Consider the following 25000-nt stretch of genomic DNA (forward strand, 5'->3'; position numbering starts at 1 on the left):
ACCAAAGGTCGACTTGGAGTTATCTTCACTGCTGCTGTTCACCAATGGCCCCTTCGATAAGTTCATTCTGTAGGCAGGGGCAAAGCGAGAGAGGGAGGGATGGCAGTGAAAATACAGCAAGTGTAACAGAGAAAGGTAGAGAAACATTAGGTGAGAAAGAGCAGCTGAGACATGGCTTTTCTAATGCTACACAAAGGGTGTTTGATTAACTATCAAACTATTTTATTGTGAAGTAAAAGGGCTGTTTAAAAAAAGACAGAAATTCTTTAAATGTGAACATTATAAAAAAGGACAGAAATCAATGTTGGATTGACATTAAAATAGTGCAAATTGCATAAAAAATGCAAAGAAGACTTTAATCTACAAAATGTGAAAAAAAAAAAAAAAAATCAGACCAAACTTTGGCCTCTTTTTTTTAACATTTACTATTTGTTGGTACCAGAATCTAGTTTCCTATTTCTGTTCAAATGAGGAACCGACAGAACAGAAGTACATAGTAAACAAAAACATAAACATCTCTAAAATATGTATTAAAGATCTCTCAGTATTTGATACAATTTAATAAAACATATGAACATACAAAGGTGAAAGAAAGCTAAAGATAAAACTTCCAGAAAAGTAGTGGTAGAGAAATGAAGAAAATTCTAGATGTTATAAATGTAGTCAATGGACTGCAATGGACACAACACATACACACATTCACACATCCTCATTATGCTTGTCTGTATGCCCGCAGTACATCTAACAAACAGCTACAGTACACACAAACAGTTATACAGCTATGCAACTACTCAATGCAGTAGGGACAGAGGGAGGTAGGTATGCAGATAGTGAGAAAAAACAGTCACTTCGAAGTTCCACGATGTGGAAAGATAGACTGGCGTGTTGAGAGCAACACCGACAGGCAGACAGACAGCTGCCAGCCAGACAGACGGATGCACAGAGGACAGGTTGCAACTTAAAACCAGTACACGAGACTTTTGTTCTGGAGTGTGTTAACTAATTTCAAATACATCTGTTTGTGCGCACATGCATCGGTGGATGCGTCAGGCTGTTAATTGCTGTGTTTAAGGTCAGAGCAGTTTTACCAGTTTTATCCTTGGAAAAGGCTTCCACACTGAGGGAATATAAAAATAAAAGCCCCGGAGGAGGGACTGCTATATGTCAATCAAACCCTACGCTGTCGTCAGGGGAAGAGCTGTTGCTGGGGTGATAGGGTCACCACGGGCAATGGAATCAAAATCATCCATTTCAAAAAACAAATTCATTAAACAACACGGAGTGAAAGTAAAGAGGGACAGTGCTCATAGTTGACGTCATGGAGCAGGGAATAAGGCTGGGCGTCCTACATTTAAACAAAACTATCGGTGGAGAATGAACCAGGGCCAATGGGAAGAAAAGCGCTTACTTACTGGCAGACAAAATATATAAAATACAGACACAGATTCAGACTGTGGAGCAGATGTCAGAACACAACTGGTAATAAAGTGATCCTTCTAAAATAATGTAAAATGCATAAGCTATGCCTGCTGGCGATGCTCGAGGCTTCCTTTGCATTTTGAGCATTTGTATTTGACAGATAAGCTAAAATAATTATGCTTGCTTACTGTAAAATGGGCCTACAAAGGGGAAAATCATTTGGTATTCAGATTTATTGTTGAAACTTTGCTGAACAAGTTCACAGACTGACAGAGTCATTCTTTTATGTTGGTTTTGGAAAATTCTGATTAAGCCTTTGACATCAAACTAAACCATCTGGGAGCATTTTAAGCCATACAACGGAGCTGAATTGGTTCTAAATAAAATAATATTACTTCTTTTTTTGTCTTTCTATTTCCTGTCAGTACCACATTCCTGTGTGTACGTGTTGTCGCAGAAACAGTGTATCAGTAAACAGAGCAGGATGTTGGCATGTGTCACAAACTGATAGGCATGTGTTTAACACACAAACAACCACCACAGACATTAGTGATGCGTGCATCTGTGTGTGTGTGTGTGTGTGTGTGTGTGTGTGTGTGTGTGTGAGTGTGTGTGTGTGTGTGTGTTTGTGTGTGTGTGTCATGATGTCCCACTGTGGGTTCTTGTTAAGGTGAGGGCCAGGTAGACAGACAGGTAGACAGACCAATCACTCGTCTGACAGCCATCCCTCCATCCACAGAGCTGGGTTGGCTCAGTGAGAGGTGGAGGGCCAGGGTGTGTACTATGTTGGTTTTAGTTCCACTCTGGTGAATAGGAGGAATCGATATCTTGCTGCTGCTGCTGCTGCTGCTTCTGCTTCAGACACTTATTGGCTTTGGTTGCAGTGTCACAATGCTATATAGACAGGCTACACTTAATACTGCTTTTTTTTTTTTATTGGGGAGTATCCTGGTGTCACACTGGACTAAGGTACATCCATCCATGTGCACGTGATACTCTTAGTTTGAATCCCCTTCCCTGCCTGTTCAGTTGCACATTAGCTGAAGAAACTTGTTTATTTAGCTTTAGAAAGAAAACCTAAGTTTGAATCATTTCATGCTTTACCATGTTCTGAGATAAATCACTATTACAATGTTTTAGCTAAACAGAAAAGGCTTTTGGATTTTTCTGAAATCACCTCCAGTCTGTCACTTGCATTAACCGGGACTCTAAACCTGTTGGGGATTACAAAGAGAGATTCTGTTTTATTCTATTATACCTTATGGTGAGGTAATGGGATATTTTTTCATGTCTTTATTCATTCTAGAAAATTCAATTCAGGGTAAAAGGCATCTTCAAATCATCAGACAATCATTTAAATCAGGCATTAACAGTGGTCTGTTATTCTGTTCAATCCATGAAAAAATATGCACATGGCACAGTACTAAATACGTACAAATTGAAAATGAAAATTTAACAAATGAAAGATTTTCTCGAATACATAACGATAAATACTTTCAGATTATTTTAAGAAACCTTTCATTTTAACTATTCAAAACCATTCAAGTCCTAACACATAAAATAAATAGCTCAGGTCATAAATATTTATGTCTGCTTACGAAGTAAAAGGAGAGAATAAAGGAGAGGAGTATTAACCTATGTGATTCTACCTAACCTATTTCATGCTCCTGTCAGTACATGTAAGTAGCACCAGCACACATACGCACATACACACACAGAAATCCACATTGTGGATGTGTGGCAGCGTGTGCATGTGTGTGTGTGTGTGTGTAAAAGTAGGGAGATCGTGGGTGTCTTTCTGATGCTCAGTGACTCGCTCATGTGTTGCTGGCCCATCTGTGAACATAATGACCATGACACAGTATGTGTGTGTGTGTGTGTGTGTGTGTGTGTGTGTGTGTGACATGGTGATGCAGTGATTGATGAGACAGTTGCCATTCTTGCTAATGCAAAACGCACCTATCCCTGAAGGGAGCAAATGCCACAAAACACACACACATACAAACACACAGGGCTGCAACTGCCCTACCTAATTACCCCTCTAGTCAGGGCAGTGTGATGTCTTCTCATAGTCACATATGCAATAAGTATCATAAGTATACATAAATATGCACACGTATTTTCATAAACACAGTTGCACATTGAAAACTGATAAATGCCCCAACAAAGAACTAAGACAACAAACGTATTTGCAGGATTATGGCAAATAGAATCAAGGAGATCAAGTCCACCTCCTGTGCTTTAAGTAGAGCATAAATACACACTTTCTACTACAACCGTATGCAATAACACAAACCAGACAAAGCAAAGTAAAATAAAAGAAAATCTATAATCCTTTAATTCTCCTCTTTTTCTTGCTTCTTAACAGTAAAACTGTCACTCTTGAACTGTTTTTTAATTACTGGGGTCCATGAAAATATGCTGGGATATGACTTATAACTTGCTCTATTGTAGTATTGTATAGTTTAATTGTATTGAGTATATAGGCTATATTGTCAGTTATTAAAGGCAACAACGTCACATACTTGCTTAAAATGTAAACGTAATGTCTTAAATGGGAAATTAAGTCTCATAGAAAGAGTCTGACACAGACGTGTTAAAATGATCCTAACATAAAACAAGCAAACACACACATTTTCATACAGAAGTGTGTGAGTATGTTTCTCTGTATGCATGTGCATCAGGGCAGGTGGGGTCCGACACAGCCCTGTGAGTGTCAGAGAGGATGTGGATGTGTGTGTGCGTTAGCATTAGCGACGGGAGCCGTTAGCGGGGCAGGCGGCAGATGGGCTGTCGGCCTTAATAGGGACTGAGCGGGTGCAGAAAGGTGACAGCTCCACAAGGGAGGGGCGTGTGGGGAAGGAGAGGAGGAGTGTGTGTGTGTGGGTGTGTGTGTGTGTGTGTGGGTGGAGGGGGGTGAATGGTGAAGGAAGATAGGGATAAAAAGGAAACAAATTATCTGTGGAGGTGAAGAAAAGTATGGATCAGCTGCGTAGAAGAGTCACTCATGAGGACAAGAAGTGTTTAATTTATACAATATATTCATTCGTATGTAAATATATTACAAATAAAAAGGTTTTCACCTTGTATTATGATGTGCTTGTTCTCTTTTATCTTGTCAGACAAGTTTTTCTGTTTGTTGTTTATGTTGAAAAAAATCCAATTGTGGCACTCCTATTTGAAAACACTGTTATTTCTGAAAATCTAAAGCTTATGTCAAATATTTCATCTAACCTTCATCCACATTATGATGATGAAATGCGCTGCTTGGCTTTTAAGTGTCACAAGTGCAACTTAAGTTAATTTGAGTGCACACCAGCACAGACACAGAGTCAATACACACAATGAACGCAGCTGCAGAAATAAGGGCCCTACCCACAAATGTATTTTTCTTTTATGGTCACAGGCGGATACACAGTGTTGCACATGTGCACAACAATGTATGTGAACATGTGAATGACATCTTCACACACACGTACAGTTCTGTCCCAAAGCTGAATCGGTGGGACTATTTGTGGGGCGAAGGCGCAGGAACGGCGTTGAGCTTGTTTGTTCTCTTGAAACAAAAACCTCTAAAATGAGCTGCTTTGTATCCTCGACAGATGAGTCGGAGACAATTCTCTTTCCACAAAAAACGTCACGGAATGTAAAAGATATAATAAACTTAAATGCATTTTATACAGACAGGTGCATATTATGAACCAATTTATTCGTATTGAGAGACTAAGTTTTGTTTCTTTCTTTTATAATAAAACTAACTCCTTATTACATCAGTGAAAACCTGAGAGAGAACAGAAATTCAAATGATTACAGAACATTAACCAGAGTTAAGAAAACTTCTTTCCTGTTGCAATTTTTTTAAATAAAATATGTGTTTCATTTTAAAGATTACATGTAATGTTGAATCCTTCTATCTATGGTGCTGAACTTCAATTAAAGTTTAGGGGCTATAAGCAGCAATGAAACAAACAGAAGACATTTAAAAACTAGTTTTTCTGTTTTCTTTACCACAAGAATCCTGCAAATGTTGCTCGAAATGCAGCTGTAACTGTGTGAGACTTTTCATGTGCTATTGAATCCCTATTCTCTGATTCAGAAAAGATGTGCTCTTGTTAAGCGCCTGTATGTTTGACCGTACAGTAAATTTAGTGAGAGGGCATAACGAATGTTCAAGTTTATTCATACACTAAGGTGCATTTGATAAAGTCAGTTATGCCAAATGAGATGGTAAGTGCACGGACGAGAAAACAGAAAAAGAAAAGAGAAAGAAAGGCAGACTATAATAAAAACTAAATAGAGGGGTGGGGTGGTGGGCTGGGCTGTCATTCTCTCCCCATCAGGCACACACATGAAGCATGATGGGAGGATGAGAAGAGGAATATTTCACTGTCAGTCTGAAGGCGGCATGGTCATTCATTTCTTTTTCTCTCTCTGTATCCATCTCTTTCCCCTTCTACTGTATCTTTCCTTTTTTGTCTTTTTGAACCCCCCCACCACAAACACACACACACACACACACACACACACACACACACACACACACACACACTGTTGAAACAATGACAATTTAATCATACCATGGGCCTGGGCATGTAGAGGGAGAGAACTACCCAACCGGCCAATTTATAGGGCTCTCCCCATGGACACAGAGAAAGGAAGAGCGCAGCATAGGGGAAGTGCAGACAGACAAGATGTTTGAACCTGCATCATTCTCTCGATCCTCTTTAACTCATGGATACACTCTTCCACACCCCCCACACCCCCCTCACCACCACCACCACCACCACCACACACACACACGCACACACACGCACACCCATACACACACGGCACCTCTCCATCTAAATCTGTTTTATTGTGGCCCAGTCTCTGCTGTCTCCTCCCATTAGGAGTGAGAGGCAGCATTAGAAGCCTTGAGCACGACACTATGGGCACATACACGCACGCGCGCACACGCACACACACGTATACATACACTGGTGAGCCGGATCTAACGTGCGCTCAATAGTTATTCAAAGAAACGGATGAAACCACATTTTAGCAACTCCTTTACCATAAATCATTAAAACCGCAGCAGTGACCATACCAATTCTACAATTAGACATAAATTAAGGAAAGTCAATAATCCCTTAAACCATACAGATATGTATAAAGAAAAAAATCACAAAAGTGGGAAAATACCATGGTTTTGACACAGAGTTCAAATTTATCCATTCACAAAGAAGCTTCCCTTTTTATTCTGCATCTCTCTACACACCTAAAAAAAGAAGGTACCTAAAAGGTACCGAAAGGTAGGCTTAACAGCAAGACAGAAAAGTCAGAATGGAGCAGTAAAAGGAGTCATTCTTAGTCAAAGCATAAATGATTTGATAGATTGGGGTGACAGTAATAATAAATGAATACATATTTTGATGTATGGATGATGAACACAAGGAATGAGAAGATGAGAGCGTGGGGGGGTGGGGGGTAAGAGATGAGAAGAGATGAGCGGCATTGCCTCTCACAATATTTCACTTTCTCTCCACATTTAGCTTCACCACCGGTGTGGTGTAATGGCTAATTGCAGTGAGTGTGTGTGGGTGTCACAGCTGGTATAGTCTCTGTTACTGCTCTTTCAACACATAAAGGCCATCACTGACCCATGACATACTCTCTCTCACACACACACACACACACACACACAGCACTGATGGACCGAGCATAAATCAGAGAAATTCACATCATCAAGGCTCGTCCCATTTTGCTCTGTCATCTCTGTGTCTGTGAGTTTGAGGGTGCGATAGTGTGTATTAAATATTTGCACCTGTGTGTAAGTCCAGGTGTGAAAGTGTAATTACATTTTTTACTTTTTAGCTGCAAATACTTGAAAAATGTGTGTGAGTTCATTGCTGTATGTGTGTAAGGGTGTGCGTTTCCGTACATGTGTGTGTGCATGCACATGTGCGTTCATGCGTACATATGTGTCCAGCGGACCCCTAAGTGCTGGTGTCAGACAAAAGCAAACCCCCCCACCCCCCTCCCTTCCCACCTCTTGCTCTGTCTGTCTCTCTCATTGCATCCCTCACTCTTTAGGGGACTAAATTACCACTGGAATGCCCGGACCCTTCACATGAGAGAGACGCCGCCGTATGCATGAGCGGAGCGTGTGTGTTTCCGGGTGTGTTTGTGCGTGTGTGCAGACTTCGACAATGCAAAAACTGACAGACAAGGAATGCCGTAGGGACAGACGGACAGGCAAACAGACAGACAAAAAGAAGAAGAACACTTCTTCGCACAGGCCATCAATGGGTCACACGAACACACAAAAAGAAACACACGCGTGCGCACACACACACACACAAAATATGGGCAGGCACGAACCCATGCGTGACAACAAACAGATGCAAATGCACACACACACGCAAGCGCGCGCGCGCACACACACACACACACACACACACGCACAGCCAACAAATCAGTGTGGCACATATTGACATGCTTTGACAGATGAATTAAGTAAATGATTTTATAAGGAGATTAAAAGGATTTTAATTTACGCAATCTCTTTGCCCACCCCCCCTTCCCTCCCTCCAGTCAGCTTTACCTCTCACTCTCTCTCTACTGCTTTCTCTCCCTCATGGCCTGAGAAAAAAAATGAGTGACTGACAAAAAAGTAAAAGGCCAAAATAAATGTAAAAATATGTTCATCTTAATTTCAGCAAGTGAGCAATAATTTCTTTTCATTCTCATCAATAACAGAGATGTTGATTTTTTCTTCACCAAAGGAACTATCATTATCTTTTTTAAGCAACTGGGACATTATTACAAAGCTGCATTATTTAGGTTTATTTGTGTTTTAGGTAAAAAACTGTCTCAGCACTCATTGATATTCTGAAATAGCAGAGTGTAAGCAGAAACGGTCGGCCTTCAAGTTTCAAAAATGACATTTTCTTCAGTTAATTCACCTAAATTAGATTATGTTACCAGGAAAAATCAGAAAGAAATAATTCATTTAGAAATCTTCAAGGTCAAGGTATTTCTCCAAAATTAACTGAAACAATGAAATTTTTCTGTACACAATAAGATGAACACTCTAATACTTGCAGGGGAAAACTGAACGCTGTCTTTTGCACCCAATTAATCATTAAATCTGTTCAAGTAGAAAATAAATATCACTATAACTAAAAGATTTTGTATTTTTCTGGCATGTTTGCATTAAGTGTGATCGATTTTAAATTTTCCCTGGCAGACTGATTGATTTCAAATATGCACCAACTGTTATTCAGTCAAACATGAACAGAAATTTTGAATTTCATGTAAAAATTTCAACAGATGTATTTGTTTAACGTCTCATGTAATTGAAAAAAATAATTTAATAATTAAACCTAGACAAAAATCATGATTGAAAATAATTCAAACTTAAATCGCTTTTGCTGCCTTGTTATTCTCTTCGTCTCTCACACTGCAAACCTTCGCCTGAATGATCTGCACGGCCGCTGTGCGACTCTCACCACCCGTCTCCCTCACACCCACTGACAAAAACCACCAAATTCACTAAAGTCACTTAATATATCTTAATTATATGCAAATGGTATGTATATGGTGACATGAGGGGAATGCAATTATGTTAACAGCTTAAGCGGTACTTGTTGTTGTTATTATTATTATCGGTATGATCATCATTATCCCTAATATTTTAATTAGTGTAGGAAAGCAGTGCCTGAGAGCAAAGGAGGGGAAGCCTGAGCAGAGAAAAGGGAACGGCGGATGGATGGATCAATGGATGAATGAATGGACAGATGAAGGACTGGACAGGCAGATAGGTGAAATAATGGACAAGAGGGGTTTTTTTTGTTTTTTTTAAATGTTTGAGTGGTCCCAGTTCACATACAATCACAAAAACACACACAGGTAAAGCAGGCTAATTGTCTGACATGAAAGTGTGTTTTTTTGGTCAGTACAGTGTAATGATGTCTAAACACAGCTCTCACGCTTCTTCACCCATTATGGACCAAACCCACAAACCCAGTGGTCGCTGTATTTGTCTCAACAACTTCACAACTGTTGTTGTTTCCTAAAATACACCACACTGTTTTGCAGTTGAGAGACACACGCACAGACAGACTGCTCAGATACAGTGTACAGGGTTGAGTCCTTATAATCGGAAATGTACTGAACTCAGACTCTGCTGTGGACATCCAGTCGTTGGATTAACAAAAGGAAATCAGCATGCTCACTATAAAAGGTCGTTCTAAAGATCAAAACCTCAAACTCACTAAAAGCCTGCTTTATCACATTGTGCTGATATTCAAATAATCACTAAAAACCCTTTATGTGTTTTTTAATCATTAATGTTTAAAGAAAAAAATATGTGCAAAGGGGTCACTCTTTAGACATTTGCAAATCTCAGTTATTTGTTGCAAATCTAATCATAACTGAAACAGGCTACCAAAATGTAGTTTCTAAAATTAACTAAAGTTCACTGGTAAAGAATTGGTTTTATTTCCTTTTTTCTTAAAAATGTCCCTCTCTTTTCCACATGCTGTGTGGGTGAGGGGGTCTCACACACAGACACATATAAAGGTGAGACAGCTTCAAAGCACACAAAAAATGTCAGCTTTCATTAAAAATGTGAAGAATGCCATGCTCGGGAAACACATCAGTATATCATTCTGCACTGGCTTCTGCTTTGACATTGTCCTTTCAGTTCCCCAGCTCCGACTTTCTGCCGTGAAGACACTTCAACTGTGGCTTTGATTCGGAGTAATGCATTTTAATTCAATTACTATAAAGACATGTCCACTTAGAAAAAAATTAACCTGCACATATAATTTTATTTCTATACACATTGACATTGAAAATTCTGGCATTTATAATGGCAATGCAAATTTTACAGTGTCAGTGAGATGAGTGAATTCATAGCTGCATGCAGAGAGGGTGCAGTCACTTACTGAGTTACATTCATCTCTTTAGATAAATACATATTTTTTTAATGTTTGAAAAAGGGAGAACTGTGTATGTTAGTATACTACCATTCTTCAATAATGAGTTTATTTTTGCCTCATTTTGTATTTCCATAAAACAAGCCTTACACACACAATAACTCACACACACTGCTGTCCACCCCGCCATTCAGTTCATCTGCATTTTGAACAGTATCTTCAACATACACCTAAAAGAGCAAAGCACTGGCAAAAGGAGCAGCTCAGCGGCAATCACTTGTTTGTGTGTGTGTGTGTTTGTGTGTGTGTGTGTTTGCGCGCGTGTGTGTGTCTAACTGTCTCTAATTCCTGTGCGGGGCCACACGCTGAGTTGCCCGTCTGAAATTCTACCTCCTCTGGCATTTAAGAGCGCAGCTCTCCCCCTGTCCTCCTCCCTCCTCTCTTATGGGCCCTTCTCTCCACGTTGTTCCTGTAACCCCAATGCCCTGTTACTTCGCTGATTCTCTGCTTGAACAAACACACACTTAAAAAATACATGCACAAGCATAAACACACGCACAGGCGCGCGCGCACGCACACACAGACACACACACACACTAACTGAGAGTTGATGTTTCGTCATGAGAACAGTTTGCCGCAAAGTAAAACAATGTTTTTAGAAACAGAGAAAGTGAAGGAGAAAGTGTGTCTCTGCTATTGACGTGTGTGTGTGTGTGTGTGTGTGTGTGTGTGTGTGCATGTGTATGTGCGTGTGCAGGTGTGTTTGTGGGTATGTCTTGCTCCCAGGTGGAGGGACAGAAATTCCGCTCCTCTGCCCACTGAGTAAGAGCTTCTGTCCGGATACTGCAGCCACACACACACACACACACACACACACACACACACACACACACACACACACACACACACACACACACACACACACACACACTGAACGCGTGCTACCTGACAGCAGAAACAACCTTGAAGCTGTGCCGGCCACCTCCGCTGCATACCAGCACACACACACACACACACACACACACACACACACACACACACACACACACACACACACACACACACACACACACAGAGTGAAGACAATGACAATGACAAGTTGAATGATGAATTAAAGGATAAGATTAAAAAGGTAAAATTTACCTACTCTTGTTCAGAGTGCATTAAAAAACACTCGGATAACGGGTGTCCTACCAAATCCATCGGCGATACCGGGTCATTGTCATGTCAACCTCCTCCAGGGAAAAAAAGAACAAGAAAATTTAAAAAAATCAAAGTTTTTATATCTCTCCTCTCTCTCCTCTTCTTCCTCTGGTCTTCCTCTCTCTCGGTCCTTCCTTCCGCTTGGAGGGAGCAATACAATTACCAGGCGCTGCGCTGCCTGCACTGATCGGCTCTGCTTGTGTGTGTGGATGTGAGGGAGCGTGTGTGTGCGCGCGTGTCTATGTGAGAGCCAGGGAGAGGGGGGCTATAGACACACACACAGCCAGCCAGCCAGGCAGTTGGGACGGAAAGCTGTGCTGCTGTCCTAATCAACGACTTAAAGCCCCGATAGCAGCTCATGAATATTAAGCAGCGTTTTGCATATGCAGTCCCTCAGGCCCGGGTCCTGCTGTGATTGGTGGATGCATGACCAATGGCTGCGGGGAGAGGCGGAGTAAGGGGTGGAGACAAGGAGGGAGCGAGAGAGAGAGAGGGAGAAGAGCAGGTGGAGAAGGAGGGATCAGACAAAGAGTGATAGAAGGGAAAAGAGAGGGAGGGAGGAAGGAAAGGAGGGTACGGAGAGTAGAAAGAGACAGGTGAGGGGAAGATTTAAAGCGAGACAACCCGCTTTCTTTCTTTCTTTCTTTCTTTCTTTCTTGTGACCCAAAACAAAACAAAGCAAACATATAATGTTTAAAGAACACAATGTGAAAAAAACGATTCCCTGCTAACAATATAAAAAAATAAAAATAAAAACCTTTACAGCAGAGGTTAGAAATCAAAGTTGCACCATGTTTTCCAGGTAGAAAATATGGATTCATGTCAGCTCAGTCACAAAACACAAAATTGCCCTAATCAAATCCAGAGAATCACAAGATCAAAGGAAAAAGTGTAAGCTTGACCCCAAACCCTAAGACTAAATAAAGTGTCACACTGCAAACACACACACACACACACACACACACACACACACACACACACACACACACACACACACACACACACACACACACACACAGGCAAAGGCACAGGCACAGCAGAGCCCATCACAGCTCAGCAGTAAAATAAGGGATTATGGCAATTCCAGGGCCCTTGTCCTTTGTTGTGGAATGATTTGGGAATGATTGGGACAAGGTTTTCCCTGCTGCTTGCTGTTTTGTTGAGCTCCCTGCCATCTCAGTACCAGCAGGCTGTGTATTCCCAATATTGCCAATATTTCTAACTCCTTGGAATGTGGGTATTGTCAGTGCAAGAGGGATTCTCCAGCAGAATTAGCTCACTGCCCCTCTGTCTCAGAGAGAGGAGGAGACAGAGGACAGAGAACATGAGGAGAGAGGGAAGGGTCTTTTCTCTAAAAAAGGAAAATGGGAAACCTGCAGAGAGACTCAGATCTGCTCTGCCACAGTGATGCACACATTTCTTTCTTTCTTTCTTTTTCCTCCTTTCCTTCTTACTTTTCCAACACTCTGACACCCCAGCACACAGGATGGAGGGGGGAGAGAGAAGTGTGGAGGAGTGAGGGAGATAGAGAGAAAGAAGATCGGGGGGGGGGGTAGAAAGGGGGGGATGCAAAGATGAAAGAGAGTGGTTGTGATTAGCAGCTTTGGAAGTGAACAGATAATAAAACATTTCCTGAAACCAATCTCTGCTTTGATGTATGTGTGTGTGTGTGTGTGTGTGTGTGTGTGTGTGTGTGCGCAACAGAAGCTACAACCTCTTTCTTTCTCTCTCTTTCACACACATTCACAAACATGTTTAAACACACAGTCAGACGTGCAACACCTCAGCTTTGTTGGCTGACAGTAGGATGTCCTTATATTTATTACTTATACCCTTTTTCTCTCTTAAAGTGACAACAACAAATGGATAGGCCGATGATTCCCACTATAGGATGTACATACAGACTTTGTTTGCAGATAAAGAATCTGTGGAGCTACATGGAGAACTCAGGAGGTCCTGTTAACCAAGCAAGCCAGTGGATATAGTGATTATCATAGAATATACAGCGCTGAAATACCAACCAAAAACCAAATGCGACTCAAACAAAAAGGAAAAGAGAGAAACTTGAAGTGACACCCAAAGCTACAGATACAGATGTGAAAATAATCCCACAGAAACTTGCTTAAGTTGCCTTTATATATGCGGAATCAGAATAACCTATAGATGACCAGTTTCTGAATTTAGGAGCAACTTAGAAGACAAAGAAATGAGTTTATATGACATTTGCAAGAACACCACACACACTCACTGACAGATGTTGATTGTACGTAAGTACATTTGCCGTTTCCACAGAGGGACATGTATTCAAATGCGTGTATACATGGATGCTATGAGGTTCATGTACACACACACACACACACACACACACACACACACAGTTATGATGTATCCAGGGGGTTATAAGCATCGACAAAGATGAGTGTGAATCAATGCTGCCGTCACTACTGGGCAAACAAATCCTTTACCAAAACCTCTGTCTCTAACATGCACACACACACACAGATACACAAACACACACACCTGCTATTGCTGTACATGTGTAGAGCGCTTAAGATGCAGGAGCACAGATTTATGTATTGAAAAATATGAAATCTGTTTGTGGAAAATTAATTTCACACATTTAAGCATCATCCCCTTTCCCTCCACATCCTCTTGTCTCCCTTAGTTTCAGATTGCATTAGTTCATAGAAAGTACATGCTGTTATTAAATAATATTCTATTTATGTTTACTAAAAATATAAATAATTACAATAACATAAAAGAAAAACATTGTGAAATATAGGGCCAGACTTTGTAATATATGTAAATGAACTTATTTAAGGACTGTACTACAAACAGAGACACAGAAGTTGAAATCTGCTTGAAAAACGTGAATTTAACTGTCTGTGGTAAACTGCCTATATTTATGGAAGACAATACTTTGCGGCAGTTTACTTTTGAAAATATTCAGTGGCACTTTTCTTAGCTGAGTTTCACATTCTGAAATTCATGCATTTATGCTGTTTGTGTTAGGAAGTGACTTTTAGGACACTGACTGTCAGTTTTAGTACAAGAAGCAATGTGTTTGATACAAAAACATAAAAGGCATAAGAATGAAATCTAGGGATCAGGTTTCACTGTGCGTATGTGCCGTTAGTGATGCTTTAAAAAGCTTTTGTCTATTATGTAAATATGGAAGAACTATGCTGAAATACTAAATCCCTATACCACACACACAAAACTATAAACAGAGCTGTGTTTAAAAGTTTCCATGTTCCTGAATCTTCTCAATCTTGTATTTCAAATCTACAGATGCTGTCACAAAACCTCAGTGTGTTAAGTTGCACGAAAAACAACCGTAACTCCTTCTCTTTTTCTGGTTCGCTTCTCTTTTCCCTCTCTGACCCCCACCCCCCCTCACCCACCCCCCTGACTATTAATTGGCTCCTGGTCAGTGTGTATGTTGACAGTGACCCCTTTAGGCCACTTCTTTCTCACACTGGATGAACCCGGCTGCCACTCAAACTTCTTAAACGCAAAGGTATTATGGTAAAAGGCTGGGAAATACCTGGTGTGTTCACACCTGTGTGCATATGTGTTTACACATAAAGTACATACCAAAAACCCACTCAAAATGTATAATATCACCCTAAATAATAACTGTATGCATGGGTGAATGGGCTTGTTTGCATCGTCTCTGCAGTCCAGTCACTATGTGAAAGCTACTGCACTACACTGTACAGTGCTGATCTCTCCCTTGTCTTCTGCCTGTGATGGTGCGTGTGTGTTTTGACCCTGTGGTGGCAGCCTGTTGACATTTGTAGAAGAATTATCTCAGTGACATCAATCACATCACTCAATAGGCCACAGCAAGTTCATTCAGGGCAATGTGTGCGTGTACGTGTGTGTATGTGTCTGTGCTGGTCTAAACAGTCTTTAACAAATTCAAGAGATGGTCACTTAAGCAGCTGACCTCAGGCCACCCATCGACACGTATGCCAGACTGAGGCCAAACTGCAAACAAAGCTGTACTGATTAACAGAAATATGACTTTTATGTTGATAATAAAATTTCACTTGGTGCTTTTTTGTATTGACATTTATTAATAATTAGATCAAATTGAATTATTAATTCACTGTAAAAAATGTTACTCGATAAAAATCCTTCCAAGCTGTTGTAAGACAGGTTAACTACTTAGTATTTTGAGTTGAGAAAACTTAAAAGTATACAGTAACTGTAACACTAACAATGAAGTTAAGCCTACATGAAAATGTTAAGATAATTGGTTCCACCAACTTCATGAAAGTCAGTGTATGAATTTCATCATACTTGATTAAAATTCAAGAGAACTGAATTGCATCAATTGTAATAATCAATTGTTAGCAGTTTTACCAACTGCCCTTTTTGTGCATATTCCATCAAATCTGCATTAAATACTTAATTAGCATTAACACAATTCACGTTTTAGAAATAAAATGTAACAAAAAAACAAATATCACATCATTAACATTTAATCATTGATGTTTAGGAACTTGTTTGTGTCATTAACTTCCTGTAATACAGCAGAGTAAAATTAAACATGATTTCAACTTTAACAGATAAACATTGTAAACCAAATCAGAGGTAAACACTTTCTCAGACATTAGCAGAAAAAGACCTGAAAAGAAAATACAAAAATCCATAGAATACTCAACTTGGCTTTTGTAACGGCAGAGAGAGAGAGAGAGCAGCCAACACAGAGAGATTGTAGTTCACCACAAGCCAACAGAGGGAGCTATGGACTCTGGTCAGTTTACAGCCAACTGCAGCACAGAGACTAGTTGTGTGTGTGTGTGTGTGTGTGTGTGTGTGTGTGTGTGTGTGTGTGTGTGCGCGCATGAGTGTTTGTGTTTGTATGAGTGTGTCTGTGTGTTTATCTGTAAAGCATCGTACATTCGAAAAGCATTCCGATAGTAAAAATTCATCTATGACATCCAATTAAATTAAAGGACCTGAAATCCTTACACACACACACACACACACACACACACACACACACACACACACACACACACACACACACACACACACACACACACACACACACACACACACACAGCCAGCAGGGGCGGGAGAGATGGAGTTAAGTTATCTGATAGCTCTGTCAGCAGGTACAGTAGAACACAGTGTGGAAATGGCCAATTTGACCACAGACCCCCTGCCTGGTCCTCCAACCAGCTACCAGCAGCCAGAGAGGGAAACAGAAGAGAAGAAAAACAGGGAGGGTGAGAAGCTGAAAGAAAGAAAGAGAGAGAGAGAGAGAGAGAGAGAGAGAGAGAGAGAGAGAGAGCAACAAGCTTAGAGCAGGGAGGAAAAAGTGAGCTGGAGACCCAAAAAGACACCTCTGTCACCAAAGTGACCAATTGGTGTAATAGCAGTGAGGCTTCTACAGTCACAAGGTGTTATTAGATAAACACTACACTTTAGATGCAGTTCATTTCCGGCTGTGTGTGAGTGATTGAGTGTGTTTATCCATGTTTTCAAGGGTGTTGCTTTTTAGGACTATATATTAGTGTTTTTAAAGAGCTGGTTCATGCAAAAGAAGAAAGTAACAATTTAACAACAACAAAGAATTCAAATACAAAAACACAGTGATATATGAATTGATAATATATAAATAATATATATATATATATATATAATATTCAATAATATATATATATGTATATATAATTGAATATTATAAATTATTCATAAAAGTGTCTCTATTTTCAATTTAGGTTTATATAAAGTAGAGAATTAACAAACAAATGTGTATAAATATCATGATTTTTGAATCAAAGCCCAACTCTTATCTCAGTACTTGACTTAAACTTACTCATAACCTTAATTGTGACTGTAAACTGAGCCCAAATCCCCAGTTCAGAAATAACAAGGAAGTACCAACTAAAAATGTTCAGACTTTAAAGAGGTTCCCCTGCTCTACATTCACTGTGAGAACATTCGGTCCTCACAAAGGTAAGAGCACACATACACACACACACACACACACACACACACACACACACACACACACACACACACACACACACACACACACACACACACACACACACACAGAAACATCAGAAGTCAAGCACACACACAAGGTACTGAATACTGTATAATGCTCACACACACAGAGCTATCTTACATATGCATATTGTGCTCACACTTGGTAGCTATTGCAGATGAATTAAGGTTTTCAGTATTTCATCTTCCACAAACGATCCCATGGCTTTGACTCACTCAGGGGCTTTGGGTTGTTTGTAGAACACATGCTTAGATGGTAAATGAGCAGATGCACAGGTGGAAACATTCAGTTTGGTCAAATAATCAACATTTTTATACCAAAACACCAACATGCAATATTTATCAGATGCTGGTAAAAACAATAATTGATGGATAAATCAATCATAATTACCTGTCACACTGGACAACATTTTGAGATGTCATGGCCTTGGTTCCACTTCCTTAATTCTGTGCATGTGTGTGTGAGTTTGTCTGAACACGAGTGTGCGTGTAGGTGTGTCTGTGTGTGTGTGTACACCCAGGCACCTCCAGGGAAGGAAGGGGTAGTGATGGTGATCAAGGCCAAGGAGAGAGCACCAGCTGCTGGGAAAAGCTGCTGGGTTTAGGGGGCTTTCTGGAGCCTGTCACCAAAACTCTGTCTGGGTAACCTTTGGAGGAGGGTGCATGTACACACACGCACGCACGCGCACACACACACACACACACACACACACACACACACACACACAGAACACATTAAAGTTTACACAATCATACGATCCTATCATTCCAAGACAGTACAGTGTAACAGAGTGTGGAGGTGTTTGCAGTTTCGAGAGGGACATACAAAATATATATACAACAGACCTGACCCACCCACCCACCCACAAACACACACACACACACACACACACACACACACACACACACACACACACACACACACACAAACACACACACACACACACACACACACACAGTCACGTGTGGACTCAGATACACATGCTCTTAATCTTAGTGGATGTATGATGTGTTTTCTTTAGAACAGAGAGACATGTGACAGTTCTGTTATTCCATACAAAGGTCAGGCAGGATTCACAGCTAGGAAGACAGAGGTGTGTGTGTGAGAGAGATACAGACAGATACAGAGTGAGGGGGAGAAAGAGAGAGAGAGAGGGGAGAATATGTGTATAATTAAGTGACAAAAAGAGGGTGAGAAAGAGAGTCATATGGAGAAGGTGACCTTAGCGTTTATAAAAAGGGATCATTAGCCTCCTTTAAACTTTCACATGCTTTCACTATTTGACTGTTACATAAAAATGTAGTTAGATGTAGTCACAAGCACCAATACACACTTACACCTCCTGTATCCTTGTTTTAAAAATGGAGTTTACAAGTAAATAGCTTTTCTATGGTATTTTAGATAATAAATGTTGCTGTAACCTACAGCAGTGCAACTGCATCAAGTTCAATGGATACCAATAATAAAAGATTTTGTTCACATAAAAATACACACACTCTCTCACACACACACACACACACCAGGTCAGTTGCGGTTGCCATCCTGTCAGTGGTCAGACTGAAGGTTGGCTGGACCGCACCTCATCAAAGAGTGAAAGGCGGGACCTCATCAAGCGGGGACAGGCAATAGGGGCAGGCTTTGGGCTGGACTGAGGTGTAACCTCATCAAACGTGGACAGACAGGGCAGGCATGATAGATGTCAACACTGAAAATGTGTGTTAGTGTGTCTCTGTGTGCATGTGTGTGTACATAATTTCCATTCAGTCAATGTCCGTATTCTCTGTTCTTGCCAAATACTGTGTGTGCACAGAGAAACATATATGTGTGTATCCTCCCAGCCCAAGTGAGATTCCACACCAGCTTCCATTCTACACTCAAGATGTCTCCATCTGTCTCATGCACAAACACACTACAAACAACATATTTCTCAGACGAAAGGGATACACTGTCTCACCACAAATATCAACTGTTTGTATCCATCCATCTTTTTTGGAGCATGTCTTCAATTACTTTGGAAAACCAGAGTGGACATGCCAGAAAAAAAAGACTGTAACAACTTTTACAATGGGGAGAGGTGGAAAAGTGGAAAAGGTGGTGTACTGATAAAGAGAAGATGTAATGGAAGGGGACAGACTGAGAGACGACACAGATGGCAAAGTAGCATGTTTGGGTATTAGACAATAAAACAAATAATCATTTTTTCACCATGGCCTTATTTTTTTTCATTCTCTTGACCTCATGATCTCTCAGAGCCTCACTGCTACCACTGAGTCTCTCCCTCCCTCCCTCCCTCCTTCTCATTCTCAGGTTTTGATATATTCCCAGGGATAAATTAGAACCGGGATGTAATTACATACAGAGTGAGTTTTGCCTGGGTAAGAAAGCACGAGACACACACACAGCAGTATGTGTGTGTGTGTGTGTGTGTGTGTCTCGCTGCCTGCGTGCCTGTATAAAGCAGTGTTTTGTATTGAAATAGGTGACTTCGGAGAGGTACGCTCTTTTAATTACGCCGCTCTCAAACAGAACATGAGTGGGCTATTCCACTGGGATTAGTCGTCTCTCAGTGCTGTCTCTTTGTTAACATAACACACACATAACACACATGCATACTCAGACACAAATGTATGCCTGCCAAAAAAGCCCCTCTCTCCAATAGTTCAACACTCAATTTATTCAAACTGAGGTGCAAGCCAAGTGAATAATTCCACTACTAATAAAGACGGTAAGAGAGAGAAGAGATGAAGGGGGAAAGGGATAAAACAGCAAAAGTAGAGGAGGGGGGAGTGACGTGTTGAGGGGAAAGGTAAGCCTACAGAGAGAAATTTGATTTTCAAGGACAACAAAATATGAAGTCTAACCTCAACATCAATTGACAGTTTCAAGCTGGTGAACATGGGTATTTGATTTGTACCTATTGTCCTTGTGTGTGGAGGTTATAGATATTTCTCGCTGAATTCAACAATCAGTAGGTCAACATTAAATAGACCTATTAAGGACCGATCTAATGTCAGTATTAGATGTTGACTTTCTATTTGAATCATTATTTTTCTTTTACCAATTGCAGATTGAATTCAAAAATTAAAATTCAAAATTTAAAAACGCGCTGCTTTGGCTCTGATGCAGCGGCCTCTCCCCGGCTGTGGTCACCACTATGTGGTCTTGAGCAATGTCCCACCCACAACACCATCTGTTTGGTTACATGTCACAAGTAATAGCCTATCACGCTGATGGCTCCTGTAGACACAGGCGGGAACAGACTGGAGCAGCTTCAGTGAACAAGCAGAGCTGTGTGTCAAAGTTAAGGCAGCAGATATTGACAAAATCGTAATAAACATCACAATCCTCTACACAATCCTATGAACAAGTTAATTTGTTGATCAAAGACGAGCTGAAAAGTGAGAAGGTGAGAGAGAGAGAGAGAGAGAGAGAGAGAGAGAGAGAGAGGGAGAGAGAAGCCATCGCTGACTGCTAAGCTAAAGTAGCAGATCAGGATAGCACAACAATGAGCTAGGTTGCTTTTCATAGTGTATGGCTCTTTTTATCTGGTGTCTAAACCTGCTGTCTGGCTACTGGTCACATTCATTCTTGATAAGTGATGAAAAGGTGACAGTTATTGTATTATGCACATACACATTACACAGCTTAAAATGAAGTAATTTAATTAGCTATATGCAAAGAATGTCTCTGTCTATTTAGAGAGAGCCCATAGCATCAACAGGCTAACCAACCATCAAAACATGAAGAAAACTGACTAACAGCCTTTTATCAAAATTGATTCACCATTTTTCCATGAAGTGAGAAGAACATGATGACTAAAGTGGGCAAATGCTCAATGAACATAAACTCCAAATCTTCATCAACAGGCTAAGTCCCATATAAGCAGGGTCCTCCAGAGCATGACTCTTCTGATCCTCAGTTAAATACCTAAACAAACCAAATAGTCAGGTTATGGTAAAATCGTGACCAGTTAGATTAGGGGGGGGAGGGGTGGGGAAGACATGAATACTATAGCGAGAGTGTGCTCAGAGGAGGAAGCATACTAGGACAATATCTGAATAATATAAATAAACAAATAAATAGTAAAAATTCAACTTTGATATTCTAAACTAGTCCAGTGCTATTGAGAAGGAAAAGTTGTGTAATATATATATATATATATATATATATATTAATATTACATACTGACTGTATTTGTTGTTGCTGTCAATGTGAACAGCTTCATTCAAACTTCAGGTGCAGATTTGTCATTTAGCTGTTTGCTTGCCGGTACTTATTTTACTCCCTTTGCTGTAAAATGGTGAAAATGAGTTCATTTGTTATACTAGATGGATGATATTATTGCATCCAAAGAGTAGAGGGGACTACAATAGTCCACACTGCAAGATACACAGAACATAAACACACTCCACTTCATCTGTGTCTGTGTCTAATGACGTGTGTGAGTAATTACTTTAAAGCCAGTGTGTGCGGATGTTTAAGTGTCTGTGCTCATGTTTTTATCTGTGCTTTTGTCTATGTCTGTGCCTGCAATGAGTGTGTTTAATGGTGTGTGTTGAAATAATCACTTAATCGTCGTGCTGCCTCCATTTGAGAAGAATTGTGTGTGTGTGTGTATGTGTGTGTCTTGGTGCTATGGGTTCACTGTAAAATAACCTGAAAGATGCAGACATAAGTGGGGAGGTCTGGAAGCAGAAAGAGAGTTAAAATGGTGAGAATGATTGGTGAGAGGAAGGAAAGAGAGGGATTCAAGTGGGAGAAAAGAGGAAGAGAAAAAAGAAAACAAGGGACAGAGACTGAGGGGTTACATAGGTAGAAAGACAGACCTCCACCCTTTCTCTCTAATTCTCCACAATAACCCTTCCTTCCAATGTTGCTCTCCAAACCGTCGGCCTGTGAATTTATAGTTGGCCCAATGATTGCTTCTCGGGCCATGATGGCTGTAAATTGCTTTGCCATTTGGTAAATGTTGGCAGTTAGAAGGTATGCAAGTAATTATTTCCGCTTGTGCTGATTGAGACATAATTCCAAGATGAGGCCCTGGAAAAATGACAGCATTTCGAAACAACTCTGTTTTAATTTCCCAGCATTCCTAATTAGAATCTGTATGAACATGGGGAGTTTTTTATGTGGTTTCCTCCAATGGGGCCAGAAATAATTAAACTGTCAAGGGGAAATAAATACGTATAAACAAGGCATAATTTTTACAGCGCGCAGCACCTTGTCAGGCTATGACTTTTTGTGAAGAAAAACAATGTGGGGAACAATGCAGGGACATAGAGGACACACTGAAAGCACACGCACAAACACACACAGACACACAGAGCAAAACACATACAGATTCATACAGTATCTATAGATAGAAACCTAGTCTTACCCCAGATGGATCCCACCTTAACAAAAGAACTTAACATTTAAGTCTCACTTTAATCTTTGAAAGTACCTCTGTCAGTTGCGGGTTTGTATTTTAAAGCTCAGGTATTCCTCATGTAAGGTCATCGTTCTAAAGAAACACTGAACTTCTGGGAACTCGTATTAAAAATAAGAATGGTCACCGGTGCCAGTCCTTAAAGGAAAGTTATTTATCACAACCAATCAAAACAATGGAGCCATCAGTTATGATAACTTTGTACTCACATGTTAAAACAGAATTCAACAACATAGCAAAAAACAAGTGATCTGGTGATGACAGAGGTTGCAACACACTGACACCTTAGCCAGATTATACCACTTTATATGGAAGCAAAACTTGAAGTAACCATAGCCATAGTATCCAGAATAACCCCTCATTGCACAGAAAAACTGTGGCTGAACTTTACCACATAATCTGGGTTTTCATTTCGCTGCTCACAATTGTTTTTTCTTGCAAATAAATTTGACGAAGCGCAGTTAGCTTACAGCCTGACTGATCATCTGCAGGTTTTTTTCTAACAGACAAACAAACAAATATGATAGCAAAATATCTTTTGTTCACCCACCAAAGAGAGTGAGTGTGTGAGAGAGCAAGAGAGACATTTTTTTTCTCATAATCAACCTTTGAGTAATAGCTACAGTACTCCGACACTGAACACCTCTTCAATGACAGCGACAAAGATTACTGCAGCAAATTACAAAACGCATGTAAAGTATACTTTATGGGACCTCTCTGCTCTGCACAATTTATCCATAACATAATCAAAAAAGACCAGGAGAGTAATACCTGCATTATCTCAGACAGAGTCGTATTTACCAACTTGTAGCAATGTAGTGTTAATGAAACTACCCTTTAATGAGCTTCATATCAATATTATTTAAAATATTTTTAAAATTCTGTCACAGAAGTAATGTTTTCAGATGATTGAATACTGTATTACACACATATATGTTGTAACTGTGATTCTGGGAGTCTCCCTGCCGATCCTTGAGAGTTAACAACACTGGGTGGATTAGAGGCTCAGAGTGAGCTCACACTGATAGGGAGAGCTAATGGAGATACATTCGAACTAGAGTTACTCAATTACAATCTGACATCAGCTTGCAGACCCCAGCTTTGCCTGAACACACACACACACACACACACACACACACACACACACACACACACACACACACACACACACACACACACACACACACACACACACACACCACACCACACCACACACACCACACACACCACACACACACACACTAAGCAGTTTACACACTACAGCTTAAATGAATCTTGGAACAGCGCAGATATCACAGGCTTCATCAGGCTCAAAATGAAAGTGGTATCAGACAGAAAGTGTATATTCTGGTGTAACCTGGTAATTCCATTTACTACCAAGCATTTAGGTGACATGTTTATCTACTGTGTGTGACAATAAATTGTACAAATTGCTTAAAAATCCTTTTTTTTTGCCATGCACCTCTTCAATGCACAAGCAGCCAGCTACGACAAGAGCAAGAGCCCCACACCAGCAAATACGGAGTAGAAACAAAACCATTCTTGTGTCAGTTTGTGTTAGGTCAGTATGGTGGCCTGTAGAGTCTGATGATACAGGAAGATGATCCCGAGATCCCAGCCAGCACAGTTACATGTACACTTTTGTGTATTTTACTTGGTGACACAACTTAGCCACTGAGCATGGATACAATTTTCTACCTCATATAACACCATATTCTTGAAGCTATCATCAAAACAGGGCATTCAAGTTGACTTCTGATGCAGTCATACTGCTGAGGTTCTTTCACTTTGAATTTTTTGTGGTCTTTTAAATTTCGGGGGAGAAAAATCAAAGGGACTTTTCTGCTTACGCAGTAACATCCACGATTACAAGTTCTGAGAGCTGAGGTTTGAGTGTGCAGACACGCACATACACATGTACTCTACATGCCTCCGCAGACTAAGGTCAATGGTGTGCTCAGATACAAATGATTCTCATCTAATATTAATAGGATATGC

At 40.4% G+C, this 25000-nt stretch overlaps 1 protein-coding gene across 5 annotated transcripts in view; it reads right to left on the reverse strand.

Moving 5' to 3' along the window:
* esrrga (estrogen-related receptor gamma a) overlaps positions 1–25000 on the reverse strand; it is a 145244-nt gene that overhangs the window by 66833 nt on the left and 53411 nt on the right. For 2 of the 5 annotated variants that reach the window (XM_056373848.1, XM_056373839.1), the window contains exons 3-4: positions 11488–11575; positions 1–67 (exon numbers count right to left, since the gene is read on the reverse strand). The exon at positions 1–67 is cut by the window's left edge and continues 92 nt beyond it. In XM_056373848.1, the coding sequence (XP_056229823.1) occupies positions 1–67; positions 11488–11543 (123 nt within the window). In that variant the 5' untranslated portion in view covers positions 11544–11575. Of the gene's footprint in view, positions 68–11483; positions 11881–25000 lie in introns of those variants that run through there. The other 3 variants (XM_056373859.1, XM_056373872.1, XM_056373868.1) reach the window with 2 other exon arrangements.

This window comes from Seriola aureovittata, chromosome 1, assembly GCF_021018895.1.
Source record: "Seriola aureovittata isolate HTS-2021-v1 ecotype China chromosome 1, ASM2101889v1, whole genome shotgun sequence".
NCBI lineage: Eukaryota > Metazoa > Chordata > Actinopteri > Carangiformes > Carangidae > Seriola > Seriola aureovittata.